Source organism: Dreissena polymorpha, chromosome 11 (genome assembly GCF_020536995.1).
Source record: "Dreissena polymorpha isolate Duluth1 chromosome 11, UMN_Dpol_1.0, whole genome shotgun sequence".
In the NCBI taxonomy this organism is placed as follows: domain Eukaryota; kingdom Metazoa; phylum Mollusca; class Bivalvia; order Myida; family Dreissenidae; genus Dreissena; species Dreissena polymorpha.
The window spans coordinates 21,257,420-21,278,507 of NC_068365.1; the positions used below are offsets into that span (position 1 = coordinate 21,257,420).

General features: G+C 34.8%; 2 protein-coding genes across 3 annotated transcripts in view; one reads left to right on the plus strand and one right to left on the minus strand.

Moving 5' to 3' along the window:
* The window catches only part of LOC127850300 (tryptophan--tRNA ligase, mitochondrial-like), a 14,245-nt gene extending 4,851 nt beyond the window's left edge, over positions 1-9,394 (plus strand). For both annotated transcript variants that reach the window (XM_052383241.1, XM_052383243.1), the window contains exons 4-7: positions 1,320-1,400; positions 3,479-3,561; positions 6,870-6,988; positions 8,899-9,394. In XM_052383241.1, the coding sequence (XP_052239201.1) occupies positions 1,320-1,400; positions 3,479-3,561; positions 6,870-6,988; positions 8,899-9,356 (741 nt within the window). In that variant the 3' untranslated portion in view covers positions 9,357-9,394. The remainder of the gene's footprint in view (positions 1-1,319; positions 1,401-3,478; positions 3,562-6,869; positions 6,989-8,898) is intronic.
* A 7,706-nt stretch (positions 9,395-17,100) lies between these two features.
* LOC127849674 (uncharacterized) lies at positions 17,101-19,701 on the minus strand. Its single transcript, XM_052382420.1, has 2 exons — positions 19,665-19,701; positions 17,101-18,373 (listed from the first exon to the last, which is right to left on the minus strand). Exons 1-2 carry the CDS (start codon positions 19,699-19,701, stop codon positions 17,811-17,813), a joined length of 600 nt encoding a protein of 199 aa, XP_052238380.1. The 3' UTR covers positions 17,101-17,810.
* Positions 19,702-21,088: the final 1,387 nt, after the last annotated feature.

Below are 21,088 nucleotides of genomic sequence, written 5' to 3' on the forward strand. Positions count from 1 at the left end.
GTCCTCTCTCTTATTCAAGTAGTTTTCATCCGATCTTCACCAAACTTGGTCAAAAGTTTTATCTAGATGATCTGAAGGCCAAGTTCGAACATGGGCCATGCCAGATCAAAAACTAGGTCACAGGGTCACCTAGTAAGTTTTACACATTGAGCATGGTGTCCGCTCTCTATTTCATGTAGTTTAAATCCGATCTTCACCACACTTGGTCAGAAGTTGTAACTAGATGATGTGTAGGTTAAGTTCAAACATGGGCCATGCTGGGTCAAAAACTAGGTCACAGGGTCACTAAGTGTGTTTTAAACCTCACCATGTTATCCGCTCTCTAATTCAAGTAGTTTTTATCCAATCTTCACCAAAATTGGTCAGAAGTTGTATCTTGATAATGTCTAGGGCAAGTTTGAATATGGGTAATGCCGGGTCAAAAACAAGGGGTCACTTAGTGCATTTTAAACATCACAATGTTGTCTGCTCTCTAATTCAAGTAGTTTTCATCCAATCTTCACCAAACTTGGTCAGAAGTTGTATCTAGATGATGTCTAGGTTAAGTTTGAATATGGGTCATGCCGGGTCAAAAACTAGGTCATGGGGTATCTTAGTGCGTTTTAAACCTCACCATGTTGTCTGCTCTCTAATTCAAGTAGTTTTCATCCAATCCTCACAAAACTTGGTCACAAATTTTATCTAAATGATCTCTAGGACTAGTTTGAACATGGGCCATTCGATGCATTAAACTAGGTCACGGGGTCACTTAATGCATTTTTTAACATTCAGCATGGTGTCCGCTCTCTAATTCAAGTAGTTTACATCCGATCTTCACCAAACTTGGTCAGAAGTTTTATAGAGATGATCTTAAGTCTAAGTTAGAACATGGGCCTTTCTGGGTCAAAAACTAGGTCAAGGGGTCACTAAGTGCGCTTTAAAAATTGAGCATGGTGTCCACTGTTTTTTGTGAAGACGACATGCAAAATATTATGTGTCGATGCGGCATGTGGGGGGTATTCGTCACGTCTGTGACAAAGCTCTAGTTTATTTATTGGAAGTGTGTATAAAAGATTTAAGTGCCAGCATTTTCTTACAGAGATAAATTAATATAAACCAAGAATTTTAAATAGATTATAAATTATTATTAACTATTTTATAATGAAATGAATGAGTGGGAAAGGGTTAAAGGAAGTCTAAATGCAAATCCAGTGTAGGCAGAAAGTGTTGTCCCAGATAAGCCTGTGTGACATTTATGCACATGCATTAAGCCCCGTTTTCTCAGATTGAGACTTCTGTAAGACATTGCTTTAATGACACACTATCCCCTGTTCATTCAGGTCAAGGAACATGCGGAGCTGTGCTGGATCCTGGGATGTCTGTGCAGTCTGCCTCGGCTGGAGCATCTCCCACAGTGGCGGGTGAGCACTATCATCTCCCACAGTGGTGGGTGAGCACTATCATCTCCCACAGTGGCGGGTGAGCACTATTATCTCCCACAGTGGTGGGTGAGCACTATTATCTCCCACAGTGGGGGGTGAGCACTATCATCTCCCACAGTGGCGGGTGAGCACTATCATCCAGGAGCCCTGTTACTAAAAACTTTATTGTAAAATTAAGCTTAAAAGTACCCAGTTGCCCAATGGAGCCAAAAACATTTATACATAAATAAGACAACATTTTCCTTCATGATAATACACGGATGAAATGCACACAAATGCTGTTTAATTTTTATGCCCCCAAAGGTGGGCATATGGTGATGGCATTTCTGTCAGTCTGTCTGTCTGAAAGTTCGTCACACTTTGCGTTTAGGTTTCGAAAAATGCTCATAACTTTTATGTCGCTTCCGATGTAACCTTCATAATTGGTATGCATGTGTATATGGACAAGGCCTTAATTTCCATATGCACATAAATTTTGACCCTTTTGACCTTGAACTAAGGGTCCGCATTTAGGTTTTGAAATCGCGTTAGGTTTTGAAAAAGCTTTTTTGGGGGGGGCATATGTCATCCTATGGTGACAGCTCTTGTTTTTATTTCAACACAAAGTGCATGTATGCGCTGAAATCAGGGGTATAAAATTATGCTCACCCGCTTGCCATGGATTCATCATGTGCTAGTCCAACTAGGCAAGTACATTTGTACAATACAATTAAAACTATTTTAAATTTCAACCTGACGTTATCTTTTTATGTATTCTGTAATTAACATTTATGTTAATCCTGGAAATTTTAAACGGAAAATGCCAAAAAAACAACTGCACTTGTTAACAAGGCATTATACAGGTACCTATGTCAATTTATAGATTTTCAAAAGAAACAAAGCAAAGTGAGGCAAAAGTTTGCAAACCAATTATAGATTGTATTCTTTCAGAACTTCTTTTTGGAAAATGCCAATGGACGCAACTTCTTTAGAACCATAATTATTTGCTGATATATGTTTGCATATAGGTTAGGTAAATAGTCCATGATAAAGCTGAAAAATAATGCACATTAGTTTTTTTGTCAAAAATAGTGTCTGCATGCTACATATTAGTAATCATGTACTGATATTGCTAAGAAAAATGTACAGATATTAATAATAATAAATATCATATAAAAACATGATTAATTTCACTCAAAGACCATATTGTTATCTTGATTTTGTAATCATCAAGTGTTTTTGTATGGAGAGTACAGATTCCTAAGGGCGAGTTAGGACTTGGCATTGACTAGACTTACATGGTGACTAGCATTTTGGGGTAATTTATACCCCATTAATGTTTACTTTCTCAAGGCCGCAGAAGATGTGTTCAATTGTTTAGGTTGCCACTAATTGTGATGTTTTGAAATTTTATATGCAAAGTTTCATAGGCAATACAATTATAAAAGAATAAGCTATTATTCAGCGGCTTTGTGCTTAAAGGGCTCTAAGAACATATCCAAGCATTGAAGCACCAGAAGTCTGAAGAGGAGTCAAATGGTCCACTAATAAGAACGAGAAACCTTGCTAGACTTTATAATGGACAGAAAAGTTCCTCATTAGACTGCGCGCATGTGCAGGCTGGTCTGAAGCGACACGGACTGCATATGTCCTAAGGCCCATACCCACTTTAGCACAACACAATTCATATTTTTATGCCCCCGAAGGAGGGCATAAAGTGATCGGACTGTCCGTCCGTCTGACTGTCTGTCTTTCTGTCACACTTTGCGTTTAGGTTTCGAAAAATGCTCATAACTTCTATGTCGCTTCAGATAGCAAATTGATATTTGGCATGCATGTGTATTTCAATGAGGCTGCACATTTTGAGTGGTGAAAGGTCAAGGTCATCCTTTAAGGACAAAGGTCAAAAAAACAAATCCAAGGGAACTAATAAGCTTCAAAGGGAGATTATTATCTCTACCTGGCAAATGATAAAAAAAATTATAAATCAAAGCGGCGCAGAAAGGGACATTGTGTTTCTGACAAACACATCTCTTGTTGTTGCTCTATTCCAAGTGTCATCCTAATTTTTTTTTCAGGACAAGTCAAAGAAGGTGTCCGACCCTAAAGTTGGTCTCTACACTTACCCCATCCTGCAGTCGGCAGACATAATGCTGTACAAGTAGGTACACATTGGGTAGTCGATGTTAGTTATCTTGCTTGCCTTGAATGGTACCTGCCATGCATTGGTAGGTTATCTATTGATTACATTGTCAGCTATTCTGCACTCCCAAATGACAGCATCTGTATCTGTATTATACTCTTGTTAAAGTAAACATGTAACGTCTCCATATGTTTACTTTAAAAAGAGTATATTATATCACTTTTTTAAGTACAGGTATTTAATTTAAACTTTGCACATGTACTTGGGGTCCTTGTTTGAGGTTACAGACGAAAATCCTTAACTCTTGACCTTGAGTAGTAAGACCATTTTTTAGGAATTTGGTTAAGGTAAGCATGCAGCATCTCCATATAACTGTCTCGACTACAGGTATTTGATTGATGATTCACACATGTGCTTTGGGTTATTGATTTAGGTAACTGACCAAGTTCCTAAACTCTGACCTGTTATAAAGCAGAATTATGTCCCTTTTTGACACTACTCAATATATCTACATGTATAATTACTGCAGATATTGAAAAAACAAATGTTTACAATGTCTTTTATGAACGTTTCACTGACAAAGACCCTATACATATTTCCATTTTTTGAGCAGGATTACGCTCTGTTTGTTGAAGTTTTTTATAAAGTCAAATAGCTTAAACACTATCTATCAAAGATAATTAACTCAAACTTGGAATACTTCTTTATGACAACAAGACGATTGTGTTGGTCAAAGTGCATAACTCTGTCAGCATTATTTTTAGAGTTATGCCCCTTTTTATACTTAGAAAATTAAACTTTTTGTTAAGTTTTGTGTTAATGTCCACTTTATTCCTAAAGTATTAAAGCTATTGCTTTCATACTTGCAAAGCTTACTTACTATCATAAGGGGACTGTGCAGGCAAAGTTATGTAACTCTGACTGGCATTTCGACAGAATTATGGCCCCTGTTATACTGAGAACATTGAAAATTTAGTTAAGTTTTGTGTTTTGGTCCATTTTACTCCTAAAGTATAATAGCTATTGCTTTCAGACTTGGAACACTCGCTAACTATCATACTACTATTCATAACTCTGGTTGGCATTTTGATGGAATTATGGCCCTTTTTTGACTTAGTAACTTTGAATATTTTGTACAATTTTGTGTTTAGATGAACTTAACTTCTAAACTATCAAGGATATTGCTTTCAAACTTCAATTACTTTCTTGCTATCATGAGGGTACTGTACCTGGCAAGTTGAATTTTACCTTGACCTTTGAATGACCTTGAATCTCAAGGTCAAATAAATAAATTTTGTGTTTATTGCCATAACTTCTTTACTTATGATCAGATTTGATTCATACTTTGACAAAACAACACTTTCCTGACATACCGCAATGGACTCCACCCAAACCACCCCCCATGCCCCATCCCAGAACCCCCCCCCCCCCAATAAATTTGTCCTTTTATCCCTTTTTTTTCCTTATTTTTGAAATATCATCTAATAAATGACCACACACCCACATTATTCCCCCTCTCCACCCCCACACCACACACACAAAAAGAATATTTTTTTAAACATGGTAAAAAAAACTCAAATATTTATTTTTATTATTTTATTTTTGAAAGACCGTCCAACCATCCCACCTAAGCTAATGCTATAATGCTTGAAATATAATCTTATTAGTTTGTTTTATGTCTTTACAAATGTTCAATAGATTGTGGAAAATACATGTATACCTGACTCAGAATCGTCTATAATGTACCACTTCTTTAAAACATAAGCGATAAATATGTTTCAATTATGGTCCTCTTCCAGTTAAAATATGACTATATTACCTTGACATTATTGCATATGAACAATTTTCCCATGATGGCTAACGATACACTGTTAAGCACTTGAAAAGTCAAGCGCGCTGTCTTCTGACAGCTATTGTTGTACAAACAATTAAATTTAATGTTTGTGTGCAACAGCTCTATATCTCTATGTCTACTCTAGATATTGAATTAAAACTGTTCATGGGTGTTCACGGTCTTTATATACAGTCACTGACCAAACTATAGCTTTCACCAGCTATTTACTTGGTTAGTGATTGATGGAACTTAATATGCAGTATTCCTGTATAGTGGACGTTTGCATCATTGTTGGGTCCATACAATCAAATGATTTTTCAGGGAGTTATTGCTCTTCCATGAGTTATAAGTCCCAATTAAAGGTACTTTCCCAATTGAGTAAAAACTACAAAATTCAAAATAACCGCCTGCAGATTTCAAAAATAGAAGGGAAATTTTGTTTTGTACCAAAAGTGCATTATCTGCAAGTTAAACAATAAAATGAGCACAGAAACTGAACGTTTCAAGCCAAAATGCATGTACCGGTAAGAAAATAATTGAATTGATTTGTGCAATTTATACCAAACATTTAAAACGACCTACTATTCCATTCTGAAGATTTCACAACACAAATTTTCACAATTTCAGGGTTTTTGTGCTAAATTTTCCCAATGTGAACAAATCAGGTACTTTATCCAATAGGGCAAAAATAATCACTGTATAAATTTTCAAATATATCTTTGTGTTTCCATGCAAAATCTCATGATCTAATGATCTGTATTTAATTCAAATTTATGTGCATTTTCCATTTAGTAAGGACATATTCATTTTGTTCGGTAAGTTTTATAAGTTTATAATTCTTTTTGGAGTTTGATCTTAAACACTGAACATACCCTTATGATTTTCTGGCAGTTATGGCCCTTTGATTGATATTACATTTTCTTATAAACTATTATAGGAAATAAATTACATTTCTGTGTCTAATAATAAAGTTGATATGTTAGATGCAGTATCCCTACAGGGTAAACAGAGGCATACTGTTATGTAGTTCAGCTCCAGAAAGTTTGAAGGGAGTTATTGCCTCTTAAATTATAATTGTCCACACTGGCTCCATTAATTTCAATTTAATTCTTTTTGCACCATTCAGCATCCTTCTGCCATATATCTATGGTCTTTAACTGGTCCTTCTCTAAAAAAATAGAAGGGCTGCACACAAAATTATCTGCTTGAGTTATGCATAATGTTATTTAAAAAACCCACAATGAAATCATGTTTATAATTTACATATGTGAGTAAAATATTGTCCCAGATGAGCATTCAAGGATGATGTCTTCCGCTTTTATGGTATTTTTCCTTTAAAGAAAGTCTCTTGGAAATACAAGTTTGCTAGCTGAGGAAGAAAGTGTCAGTCCTGACTAGCCTTTGTGGACTGCACAGGATAATCTGTGACAACACGTTATGCAAATGCATAAAGCCCCACTTTCCTAGAACAAGGCTTATATCCATATCACAGGTCTACCCTGGTGCCAGTGGGAGAGGATCAACTGACACATCTGGAGCTAGCTCGTGACCTTGCCAGGGCGTTCAACCGCCAGTATGGGACACTGTTCCCTGCCTGCAACTCTTACATAGGTATCTAGAGTCAGTGACCTCTTTGTAATGCTTATTGTATGTGATGTTCTGTATTGTAAAGGCCATTGATCACTTGAGTAAGGACTAAAGGACGTTAACAAGGATGTTAATAGTTTTTTTATTGCATATTCTTACACTGATTTATGGACATATGACTCGGGTCATTCAAAAATGTTTCTTAGGCTATTTGTGGCCAAGATAGATCCAGACGAGTCTAGTTAGCGTATCCATGAAGTCAAGTCAGAAGTTACCCTTTAAGCTAATGAGGCCACCAATCCTTGTGTGACTTAATAGCAGACAGCGTAGCTCCTGACCCAACATTGAGAATGTGCAAGATGGTATGGAGCTATGCTTGCTGACTACTGCATAAGACCCATTTGTGCATGACATTGCTAATAGCCACTTCTTCTTTTAAAAGTCAATTATTTTGAGTCAAATTTATGCATAGGGTTTTCACCTTATATAACAGAGGCTTATTAAAAGTCTATTTGCAATGAAAATTGTCATCAAGATCATACAGTTTTGCCTTAAATAAAAATGTACAGCTTCTTTTGATTTCCTTAATCAGCTATTTTACTGATAATTCTTCCCAAAATCAATAGGCTCTTACAATGAGAATAGAAAGCCTCTGTAGTTCATCGATGATGTTGACCCCTGAAAGCCAACTTATGTACATCCTGCAAAGAAGTTTAAAAAAAATGTGTATTACAACACTTTATTGGTTGATGGTTTGTTGGTCTGTCTGCTTAAAATCTAATGAGTTTGTGTAGTAATCTACTTCTACATTTCTTCAGCTATTTCCCTGAAACTAGTCATATGCCACCTCTATGAAGTTTACATGTTCAAGACATATTTTTCAATTCTCCACTTATTTCTTAGTCATGTTTGATTGATTTTATCCATGGGCATGGCTGCAATATCAATTTTAACAGAAATTCCTTTAAGCAAACAGCGCAGACCCAGATGAGACGCTGCATCACATCTGAGTCTACGCTGTTTGCCAAGTCCTTTTTCCAAGACGCTAGGCATAAATGGATTAAAATTCGTGGAGCAAACTTCTTTTACATTTTTCAAGAAATTATGGTAAAATTGAGTTTCATGTTTCGTCACAGCCCTTGAACGTAGTCTTATGTATAGCTACCATTTAAAAAGTTATAAGTTTGTGGAGCAAACTAATAACGGTACACATTTCTTAAGCAATTGACTTGAAACTTGTAATATGTCAACAATATGAAGTGTAGATGTGAAAGACACTATATTCATGAGCAATAATCCACCTATTTCTAAGTTGTGTGCCCTTGAATTTAGTCATGGCTCAGCTGCATTTCCTGTGACACAGCAGTACTGAGATAATAGTCATGTTTTATTTAACAAATCTCTAGTTTGACATTGTGAACTATTTTTATATCCCTCACCACTATAGTGGGGGACATATTGTTTTTGCCCGGTCTGTTGGTTTCTTTGTTTGTTTGTGTGTGTGTTTGCTCCAATTTTAACATTTTTGAATAACTTTTGCAATATTGAAGATATCAACTTCATATTTGGCATGCATGTGTATCTCATGGATCTGCACATTTTGAGTGGTGAAAGGTCAAGGTCATCCTTCAAGGTCAAAGGTCAAATATATAGCTTCAAAGCGGCGCAAAAGGGGACATAGTGTTTCTGACAAACACATATCTTGTTGACAATTGTTTTTATTTCGTCTTCTAATCTCCCAATCAGGCAATAGTAAAATTCACTGGGGTTTTTAATGAGTCCAGATTTGTAATATATTTACACAATAAGTTTATGGGTTGAGTATTGAAAAACCCATGATAATCTTGTCTAAAGGTACGCAAACCTTTTGATACATTGATATTATTTATGATTGTATTCCAACTTTTGCAAGTATATTTGGATTTTTGTTTTAGGAGATGTACCAAAGATCAGATCCTTAAAAGATCCATCTAGTAAAATGAGTAAGTCGGACAATAACGCTGCCTCAAGAATTGATCTTACTGATTCATCAAGCACTGTTAGAGACAAAATTGCCAAAGCAGTGACAGATGCTGTTTCTAAGGATATAACATTTGACCCCGAACTTCGACCTGGGATATCTAACTTGATTGACATTTGCTCGGCTCTGACTGGTAAAAGCTCAGAAGACATTGTGAAGTTAACGCAGGACAAAGGAATGGACAAGAAAACATTTAAAGAGTTTGTTACTGAAACTGTGAACGAATCAATTCAGCCAATCAGCAGTGAGATGCAACAAATACTTAGTGACAGAGGTCATTTAAGGTCAATACTTAAGCAAGGTCAGGAGAGAGCCAGTGTCCTTGCAGAAGAGACAATTAAACAAGTGAAAACTTTAGTGGGACTTTCATGATAGTGGTTGTTACTTAGTGAATAAAGAATTATAAGTGATTTAATGAATTATCATATATCTATAAGCTATTGAAATTTTAATTTCTATAGATATTATCTATAATATCTATAAGGTTATTAAACAAAATACAATCCACATTTTGTCACGAATTGTAACATTTTAAGAAGTTTAATTAACACCTGGATATAAAAATATTACTTATTTGCATTAGTCATTTGTGTGGATTATCAAAATGAAGCATTTACGTGAAAATGCAAACAGGAAAATATTACAAGATTGTATTCATTCTAATGATACACAAATATAGTTTAAAGTTAAAGTCAATGTTAGACTTCATCTTCAATATATTATAACAATTATAGCAACAGGCAAGTGCAAAACAAAACAGATGTTTACCAGTCCATGCAGGTGTGAAAAATCAGGAACATAATTGAATCATAATTGAATTTAGTTTACTGGCATTGAGCCAAAACGTTCCAATAGAATGTCGGACCTGCATCGCTGCTGATATTAATCTCTGAGAGGCAGTTTAAGCACAGTGATTATTCATGACATGCTATCTAATATATAATTAAATTGCCGTAGTACCTACATTAGGACATAGAGATACATGCTTTATATCAACCGTTTCTCCACAAAGAGCGTTATTTAAAAATGTTTTAGCTCGTGTTCTATGCGTAGATCCGGCGGTCGGGTGACAATTAAGCTGGAAAAAATATGGTAATATAGACTGTACTCATCAGACATCAAATTTGTTTTACATTAATACAAAATCATAAATATGTTCCAAAAGGATAAGAAAATGTTTCGGTAATTCGTTTTTGACGATGCTTCATTTATAGAAATGTTCATTCACAGATGAGTTCATGGGAGAATATACCACTTTAAAATAACATTTTAATTAACTGATATCATGTTTTGCAACGCGTTTTTAGTTTTACCGCAACATTGCACAATCATTTAAAGTTTTGAAACAAGTTCACTTTTCAAATAAACAACTTGATGTACCGTATTGCGAAAGGATTTATTTGACATTTGATCAAAACGGGTTTTGCGACTAATTGACTGCATCAACATAAGCTATTGGGATGAGGATATATTAGATGTTGTTTTTGTAAAATTGGTTTTGCCTGCGAAAACACTAGTTGTGAATTATAAAATATTCTCCGCCCAAAGATTGTTTCGCATATGGCTTGGTTAATTATTTCTTGTTTTGATTGCATTGGCATTCCTCTCAAAATATATTCTAGCATCATACGTTAATGTTCTTCTGGCGGCGCCACATACATTATTTCCGTGGATTTTGTTTGAATAGGCAATTTCGCGGTTGCCAAATATATTTACATATAAATGAATATTGAAACTCCAGAAATATTACCATGACTTAAGTCAAATAACCAATTGCCTTGACATAATATTAAATTATCAAAATATTATATATTTTTAAAAATCCGAATTCTCGGTTAGAAATTTGTGTAATAAACTGGTTTTTATTTCACTAGATTGAAAACGTGGCATTTGTACTTTAATAACACTGGCATGTTTTGCAAACGAGGCAACTCGCTACGTATAGCGACCTTTTCTTTCGTAAATAGAAATGTTATGCTTCATATCCGGTTGCGTGTTATTTTGTTTACCTGTTTTATCGATTGAGTTAGAAATAATAAAGGCGTTTTGAAATAAAGGTAACGCACTTCCTTTTAAATGAGTCATGTTTATAGGCAAATCATATAGAACTGGCCATTTCTACTGAATTATCAAACGTGCAAACTGGGGTTCCATCTGGAAGAGAGTTTGTACACATTTATGTTTCCTTTTTCAGAAATAACGGCTTACTGGTTTTGATGCAATATATAATTGTGGATAAACATATTAAATATTATAATATATTGTAACGGATGCGAACACACGCTTTATACAATGCGCATTTCAATGGAAGCTATTTTTGTATCTTAAAGACCCAGATTACTGACACGAACCACTTTCTCAAGGAAACTCGGCCAAACTTTTGCTATAAAATCCCCTTAACAACAATAAAGAACATAACATCAAACATGATTTCTGTATGACAGCATTTTAGGGAAACAAAATTTGATATAATTGTATATGACTTGATATGGATTTTAAAATGATTTGCCTGTTTGAATGAATTGTCACAATCAGTTCCATTGATGTGTTTTGATTTCTTACTATGAATCATCATTGAACATTGAACAACAAGTCCCAATTTATCTTACGTTGCCTTAATATGGTACACGGATGGGAGAAGTTTACCATCGTTTGCCTTTTTTGGTCTTATTTTTTACTTGAAATAATCAAGTTTTGATTATGCGTGTTTGACTAGGCGGGCGATTTCCATATTTCTCAATTTAATTTACTGATTGGCTGAAATTATTTTCAATGTGTGCATGAATCAGCGGGTGATTTCCATATTTTTCAGGGTAATTCACTGATTGGCTGAACGTAATTCATACATACGAGGCTCAGTGACGGTGTATATTTCAGCGATCAGAATACATTTGTGAAATATTTAGGTCAGTGAAATACTCAATTTAATTAAGTATCAGGGCGTTTGCAATATTGCAATATTCGGGATGACGGAACAAAATTCTTGAGTACATAGGTAAGCCTTTGATGTATAGCGACTTCGATTTCAATGCACAGTGTTTTTGCACCAACTTAGTATGAACTTTTTATCAAAATGCGTTTGGTTATATATATAATAGCGTTACATATAAAACTTTATGCATTCAGCTACATTCAAATCAAGTTTTAAATATAGCATTGAATTCGAATTCACGTGTAACGTAATTCGCAATTATATGGTCCGCTCGCTAGAAGATATTTTTTTTTATTTAAGGCAATTATTCATCTCCCTATAACATACGGGATAACAAATACGACAAAACAACACTAACAAAAATGATTAAAATTAGGGTCCGTGGCCCTGGAACCGCCCATATAATCATAGATACTTGGCAGTTGACGTTACCAAACGTGTCGTAACAGCATTGTCTTAAAATCTTGTTGATTTACGTAAGTACATACATTTTTATTAATAGCCTGCTTACTAAAACAGTATTCCACAGCGAATTCTGCATTTTTGATTCACTAAAAAGAGTGTGTTATATCTGGAAAAATTGACCAGTAATCGAGAATCAAAGTGCCATTGTCATTGAGATGATCGATAAACGAAATGCCCATGAAAAATGTGCATGCGACTCTTAAAACATTTGAATTTCCTCAAATACGTTAGTTAACTAAAATGTAACATGTTGTAACATTAATGGATATATCGATCGTTTATTTCGAATAGCAAGCACGTTCTTGATTTATTTCCAAGTATGTTTATTTTGTTAAAATATGTACTGATCATCCAATTCATGCTGATTATCGATAGCATTTTATCGTTTTTTTATAATTCACCGTTTTTCCGCGAATGCCTTTCTTCGCAATACGACGTGCTATACCATTAATCACCCAAACAATGTTCCGTGTATGAAAACCAAATGAACAGAACATAAATGCAAAAAAGCTGAAGAACTCACCTCTCGCGCGTGGCTTTTGTTGTTCACTGTCATCGAATTGCCGTCCGTCATCAAAGTATCCGCATACCCGGCGTGTGCAAGTAAAGATGAAAATTTAAATGTTTGCTGTCAAACTAAAATAGTTTCTTATTATTGTAATACATAATACATCATATGAAACTTTTGTGTTTAACGTTTCTATTCTCCCTCTGCTGTTTTTGCAATCAAATTATTTTTTAAATGAATGTTTACTTAAGATTTACGATGGGGAAAAAGATTGAAGGTTGGCACCTTGTAATGTGTGCACATTTTTGTTTGTTCAAGTTTTCCCTTAATCTTTGATTTTGGGGGTAGAATACCATAACAATAGGAAATATGCGATGAAAGATGAGACGTATTACAGCTATAATACGAAATTATGATTATTTTGCAGACATAACAATTGGGATATCGTTCGAAGGACATGAAGGTGTCTTACCATGGCAGATAATACATACAAACTATTATTTATTTAATAAACACTCGGGCTTTAATGTGCAAGATGATGAACACATAAATCGACAAAAAAATGAATATGTTTGTGGTGTGAAAGTAAAGGCACTAACTAAAAATATACACAGTCTAATAGATTGCAATGGAATAGCAGTTGACATTCTCCACTACCCACTGCCAGGATGGAACGTAAACACACGTTTTAATAACCTGACAAAAATGAATACCGCTCCTAATATAAAGTAACCAAAGGTACTGTTCAGAAGGACCAGACATACATACTATTGTATGACCTTAGTATACAAGTTTACATGGTTTCATACCATGGCACTGGGCTATGTGTACGTTTTTTGTTGTAATTATAGATAGATAGATAGATTTATTTCGGCATAGAAAGCATATACACAGTTCACAACATAACATAGAATAAAATAATAAGCAATTGTTAAAAACTATATCATGTACAATAAACTATGACATGCTCACCAAACCAAGGATAACACAAAAAAGAGCAAGCCCTTATTTCCATTGTGGTCCTTATTATTGGTGGCATGACAAAAAGAGGCAGACCTTAAACATAACTATGTTGACCTTAAACATAACTATGTTCATAGTAAAATAATTATTTAATGAAATACAAAATATATATCACCGTTCAAAAGAGATCAAACTAATTATCACAGTAGTGCTCAGAAAATATGACAGAGAATGGAAACTAATATCAATTGATAATGTTATCAATTATTGCAACACATAGATATTTTGACAGTTGTAATTTGATGATATGAGGTATCAAGAATTATCTAAATTAAATATATTGCTAAAATGTATGTTATGAAGTATGAACTAATACTTATTAAAAATAAAAACCTGAGACGAAGTTAACATCTGCTTATTAAAAGTGAAAAGATACACATATATAAAAAATTAAATATTATTCATTAAATGACTTTTAATGGCAACCTTAAAGCCTTCTAACCTGTTGACCTCTGTGAGTGACTCAGGTAAAGAGTTCCAGAGTTTAATGCTGTTAAAAGAAAAGGATTTGGAACCATGACATTTGACCTTGGGTAAACAATACCCACCCTTTTTACTTAGCCTAGTGCTGTAATTATGCATAGAATCTTGGGAAACAAAGTGTTCACTCAAGTAATCTGGAAAAAGGCCATTTCTTATTTTGAAGACATGACATAACATTATTTGATTTACTCTCATGTGAACTGGTAACCAGTTGAGGGACTTAAAGTGAGATTGGTCAATATGAACTCTAGAATCAAGGTCAAGAACAAACCTAATTAACTTATTTTGACAGGTTTGTAACTTATTTCTTAAAGACTGAGTTATACTATTATACCAAACAGAACAAGCATAATCATAATGACACTGAATCAGTGACATTACAAGAAGTTTCTTCGTATGCAAAGTAAGGAAATCTTTCTTACGATAAAGGAATTTTAACCTAGATTGGCCTTTTTCAAAAGAGACTCGGCCATTCAGCAGAAAGAAAGGTTTTGGTCAAGGGTAATTCCAAGATACTTAACGGATGATGTAGAAGCAATGGGTGTACCATTACAAGATATATCAATGCTAGATTGTGACCTAAGTTTTTGCTTGGACCCAATCACAATTGACTCAGTTTTACCTAAGTGCCATGACAACTTATTGTCGATCAACCATTGGCTAACCAAGTTCATATCATCTGTTAGTGCCTTTTCAACATCAAGTACACTTTTACCAGAAACAAGGATTCCAGAATCATCAGCATATAATAACAATTTATTTTTAACCACAGCTGACATATCATTCACGTAAATTAGAAAAAGAAGGGGTCCAAGGATTGAGCCTTGGGGTACACCACAGGTTATACTGGCCTTAGAAGAAAAGGTACCGGAGACATCAACAAGCTGGTTTCTATCCGACAAGTATGATTTGAACCAGTTTAAAACGCTATCACTAAGACCGGATGCACGAAGCTTCATGAGAAGAATTGAGTGGTCGACTGTATCAAACGCCTTCTGTAAATCTAACATAACCATGCCAACAATATTACCTTTATCATTTTCATATATGATAAAATCAATTAGGTGAATTAAACAAGTATCCGTGGAGAAGCCACTTCTAAAACCTGACTGAAATTTATACAATAATTTATTATCTTTAAAATAAGATTCAACCTGGTCATAAACTACCTTTTCAAGGATTTTAGAAATAGCATTTAAAATGGACACAGGCCGGTAATTACCTACAGACAATTTGTCATCCTTTTTATAGAGGGGAACAACTCTTGCCGTCTTAAGATCATCGGGGACTTGACCTTGTATGAGGGACAAATTAATGATGTGAGTTAAGGGACTAACAATAACAGAGGACCCGTCTTTGACAAAACGCGAAGGTATGCCATCTAAGCCAGTAGCTTTCTTTGTGCCAAGTGAAGTTAAATATTTAAGAACTTTACTCTCAGTTACAATGGAAAAAGAATAACTATTAGCATAAACACCCTTATTTGCATAAAAAGAATTAACAAAATTAACACCAAATTTGTGTACACTTTCAGGTAATTTTGCAACAAGTTTACATGCAATAGTTGTATAGAATTCCTTAAATGTTTCAGCAATAAGTTTCTTTTCAAAACAAATATTATTATCAATGTTTAAACACATGTTGGAGCCAGATGTTGCTGAACCTTTCTTGGAAGGCAAACCAAGATTTTTAAGAGTTTTCCATAAGGATGATGAATCATTTTTATTTTGATCAAGTACATTGTTAAAATAATCTTTTTTAGCATTGTGAACAAGTAACTGAACTTTATTTCTAAGAGTCTTAAATATGTTATAATTATCTACACTTATATCCTTTTTATAATTGTAAAAGGCTTTGTCTCTTTCATTCATAGCACTGAGAATTATATCAATACATTGAAAAATAAGTACCGGGGTATTATAATTAGTGAAATAAATAACGTGTGTTCAAAATGCATTTCAGTAGAAATTCAATGAGGAACAATGTGCACTGGGCTGTTTATCGCGCTGAGCTTAATTCGCACGAGAAATGTCTAAGTGCATACGTGCTATATATGAGTGCGCATGTGACGATCCAAGTGAGCACTTGAAATGTGAAAATATTTCCATGAAAGGTGTATGTATGCACGTGAAGGTCTTAGAGCGCAAGTCAAGGTCTACGTACACTCGTGAGAGATCTACGCTTGCACGGGAATGTCTGCGTGAGCACGTACAAGATCTAAGTATGCACATTAAAAGGTCACGTGATGGTCTAAGTGCGTATGTGAATATCTGCTAGATATACTTTTTTTATCGAGAGCACCGGGATTGTCTCCCATATTGCAATCGCCCCCGGAAAGACGTGTTAGTTGGTTACGGGGGATAGTGCAAGATACAGGATACCCCGTTCCACCCCCTGGGTCTTTTAGTGCCCGGTGTATAGCACCCAGTACACTGCACCTCGGTTTAACGCCTCATGCGAAAGACGAGTTAGTAGGTTAGGTGCAGCGGGGGATCGAACCAGCGATCTCTGGATTGTGAAGCCAGTGTGTTACCACTAGACCACGGATCCGCTACCCTAGATATACTTGGAATGAAATGAAGATTAGTGTTACACACATTTTCTGAACATGTAACATCGTTTAATTTTATTTTCCCATTTGAGAAACAGATTTCTATGAAGAAAAACACTATTATCATTCAAATTTTTAATATATAACCAATCTTGTATACAGTGACTACAAAGAAGTATATTTGAGATGAACTGTTCTAATGTAGTCTATCTACCCCCATGTAATTTTGTCAGTACATTTCCATATTATCAGTTTAAGTTGGAATCAATAATCAATCTATAATACAGTGACACAAAAAGTATCTTGGATTAACTGCTCTTATGGACGTTTTCTACCCCCATGTAATATTTATCAAAACATTTCCATAGAATTCACCGGGGGGGGGGGGGCAATTTGTACATTTCAGTACATTTCCAAATTATCAGTTTAAGTTGGAATCAATAATCAATCTATAATACAGTGACACAAAAAGTATCTTGGATTAACTGTTCTTATGGACGTTTTCTACCCCCATGTAATCTTTATCAAAACATTTACATAGAATTCACCGGGGGGGGGGGGGGGGAGGCAAATTGATTTAGTGCATTTATTTTATCCGTTTGTATAAGAAGGGTGCTACTTTATGACAGTATCGTAATTTGTACAATAGTTTATATATTGTCATATATTTCATTGATTTTCTAACTGTAAAATAAATTTGTTTGCTTTTTACTGTTCAACATTAACCTGAATATTGAGATTTAAAACTCAAACTCGTGTATTATGAACATGAACGATTACGAATAAATTACAAATTGTTTTACTATGTCACAGAAAAATTACGGTCTGAAGGTTCATGCGAATAAGAGATAAACATGATATTGTTTATTTCGTGCAAACAACGCACGTCAGTTCTCGCCCATTGACGTACGGCGGACATTTCAGGGACCCTCCACATCTCGCTTCTGCAAAGTAGAACACCTTCCCGTCAGTATTTCCCGAGTCATTTGGCAGTGACTCGGGATTGGCGTCCAGGCATATGAACTCTGAAGCGGCCACATGATCAATATCGCCTGCCACGAGATATCCCTGGTACTCCAAGGTCCATCCGGCCAGGCATTTGTTGCGACCCGGAATCATCAGCACTTGCGAACGAGGAGACTCACACACGGCGCATGGAGCATCGTGATCGGTTATTTCCCTATCGAAGAAAGTGACCCTGTTCCGCCCATCAAACTCATACTCGGCCCCGTAAACCGGCGCTCCGTGCTGTAGGCTGGCGTCAAATCTGCTCCACAGCGGCTCTTTGGTGAGACAAAGGTAGTTCACGGCAGCTCCTTGGTGCGTGTAATGACTTCCTGCCGCGTAACCCGAATATACGGTTAGTGTCCCGGTTGCGGAACACGTCGTTCTTCCCCATCGGGTGTAAGTTGATCCACCAGCAGTTCCTAAATGGATTAGAATATATTTAAATGAGAAACATGTTAAACAGGCTCGCTTATTCTTGTATTCCTTTTTTATAAACGAATTGTTATATTTCCTGTCTGCCTTAATTTGATTCCAGTAACGTAAACGTTTAAACGACAGTCAATATCAACAGAATCAATTTTAGTTCATTACGTTACGACGTTGCAAAGCTTATTAACAGCTGCTGAAAAAAGACTCGTATAATGATTGGGTGTTCTAACCATATTTATGGGTTTGTTTTACATGTACAAATGTGCGACCGTACTAAAGAAAAGTATTTGCAATTGTCTTAAACTATATTTTCGTTCGTTTTCTGGTATTATTACATATGATCTTTTATTCTAGAATTGTATTCATAAAACGTTTAAACTGTTTAAATGCTCATGAATTGTATTTCACTGAACATTTAAAGGTAATCAATGAGAAGAGGATCGAATTTGTTTTTATGTTCAAAATTGATAGCACGGACGAAATAAACAAATTATGTACATGGCGACTTTGTTTCGAGGCATCGCTAGCTTGTGTATGTACAGAAAATACGATTAACCCCAACCCATATATATAATTTACCGTAGGATTTGCCGCACATTAAAATCGTAAATTGAATTTTGTTTTAATTTCTCCCGCAGTGTACATATTAACTTAAACACCCAAATATTTTCATAGAAGATATATTTTTCTTACATGTTGGTAATCTTACATTTGATCAAGACATAGATTGTTAATGTTTAACGGTTAATTGAACTTCGCGACAGTACTTAGTTTTGCCGTGGTGTCTTAAACGAACAATTAAAAAAAATCAAGTCCAAAAAAGCAACAACAAAAAATATATTACTGATCAGAAATATTTTTTGAATATATTGCAGATACTAGCTAAGTTTGTTGACAATAGGCTTCCAGTTATCAAATCTTACAAAGTTGTAGAACAGGTAAACAGCTGTTCACACTGCACTAAGTTTGTTATCCTCGAGTACAAATGAGCACAAGTCCTGGATAGTCTTAAATTAAGTATCACTAACAAAATTAAAGGACAACAACTTGGGATGATTATTGTTTTCTTAACAATTGTTATCATAGGCCACTATTGGCAATATTCAAAAAGTTGAATGTGTTTGGCAGAAATGTTCAATTTTATGGACACAATATATAATTCAACTCTGATTATATAGAAAATGGAACAAATATATTTTAATTTTTATAGCGCTTGCTTGCTCCAATTTTTGGTGTAAACTGATTAATTTGTTGTGGCATTAAGCTTCCAATATTTTGTACCTTTACCGAATTCAATGCGTGTTTTGGTCACTGCCATTTTGATAAGTCTAAAAACGATTTATTCAAAGCTTACTATTTTAAAAATATGTGTTGACAGTGTTTAAAATGTACTATAATGAATCCAAACACAATATTAAATATACTATAACAAATGTATATCCAGTGATAATATGACATAATAAATTCATGCACAAATGTTAATACACCATAATAAAACATACCTGAATATGCACAACAAGCAGCGACCACGAGAAAACATTTGAAATAAATTGCCATGTTCACTCTCCAGATTTCCCATCAAATTGACAGTTATCAATTTCCTCTCATGTTATATGATAGAGCTAAAGGTGTTAACAAAACTAATGACAACTACGTCGTGTACTATTTTGAACTGTAAAATAATTGAAAAAATGTGTCCGGTACATGTTGACAAATATCAGAGACGTAGACAGTAACTAGGTCAGAAGCGAGGTTCATCTGCATTACTTAAGGCCAGCATTTTTTATTTATCTGTTTTACGGGAGCGACCGACCCTATTTTTCGACAAATACAAATAAAAATAAAAGTCAATTTCGTTTTTTTTATTTACATTTCACCCGCTGACCTGGTATTTTATCCAAAACTAGATAAAAAATTGCGCAGATTGCCGAAAGTGTTGTTCAAAATGTGTTTATAATACGGGTTGTTTCGTTGTGCCAATTCGACTTGTAAAGTGTCAGCGACTTTCATTGGCTATTGCAGCCAATACCACACACTATTAGGCAATCGGTGAGTATTTAAAAAATGATTTTCATATTGCATTTCCGAAATGGCGGACATTAACATAAACGAGACAAATGTAGCATATTTTAAAATCAAATTAATTAAAAACGGAGCAGAAACAATTTCAATTAGGAAAGATAATCTTCAGAACACCATTGTTGACCTCATTTCCATATTATGTGATACGAAATTCAAAATAATAATGAGCTTTTGCAGATGATGCAGAGGTGTCACCATCGATAACTTTCGGTGTGTTAAAAATGTTTGGGTAGGTTTAATAAATATGCGTTTTTATTAAAATGCATATCCTGTACTATTTTTATAGATAAAAATCAACATCCGGAAAATGTCCAAGAAGTACTACTTTTCGTTTCTTTATAATGAACATAAGGACTGAACCACAGGTACTTGCATCAATAATCCCATTCCCCACCCACCCATATATATTCTTTATTTAGAAAAAAAGTATGCAACACAGCTTCTGAAGAAAATAACATTGGGTCCCGATGTTCGTATGTCCGTCAAAGTCACAAGAAAGTTTTATTTATTTTTCTTGATATTATTTTTCAAAAATTAGTTATTATTTAGCCGAAATATGATTTTCTATCAACTGTAAATAATGTTTTCATACTGCAAGATTTGTACTGCAAGGAATGCAAATT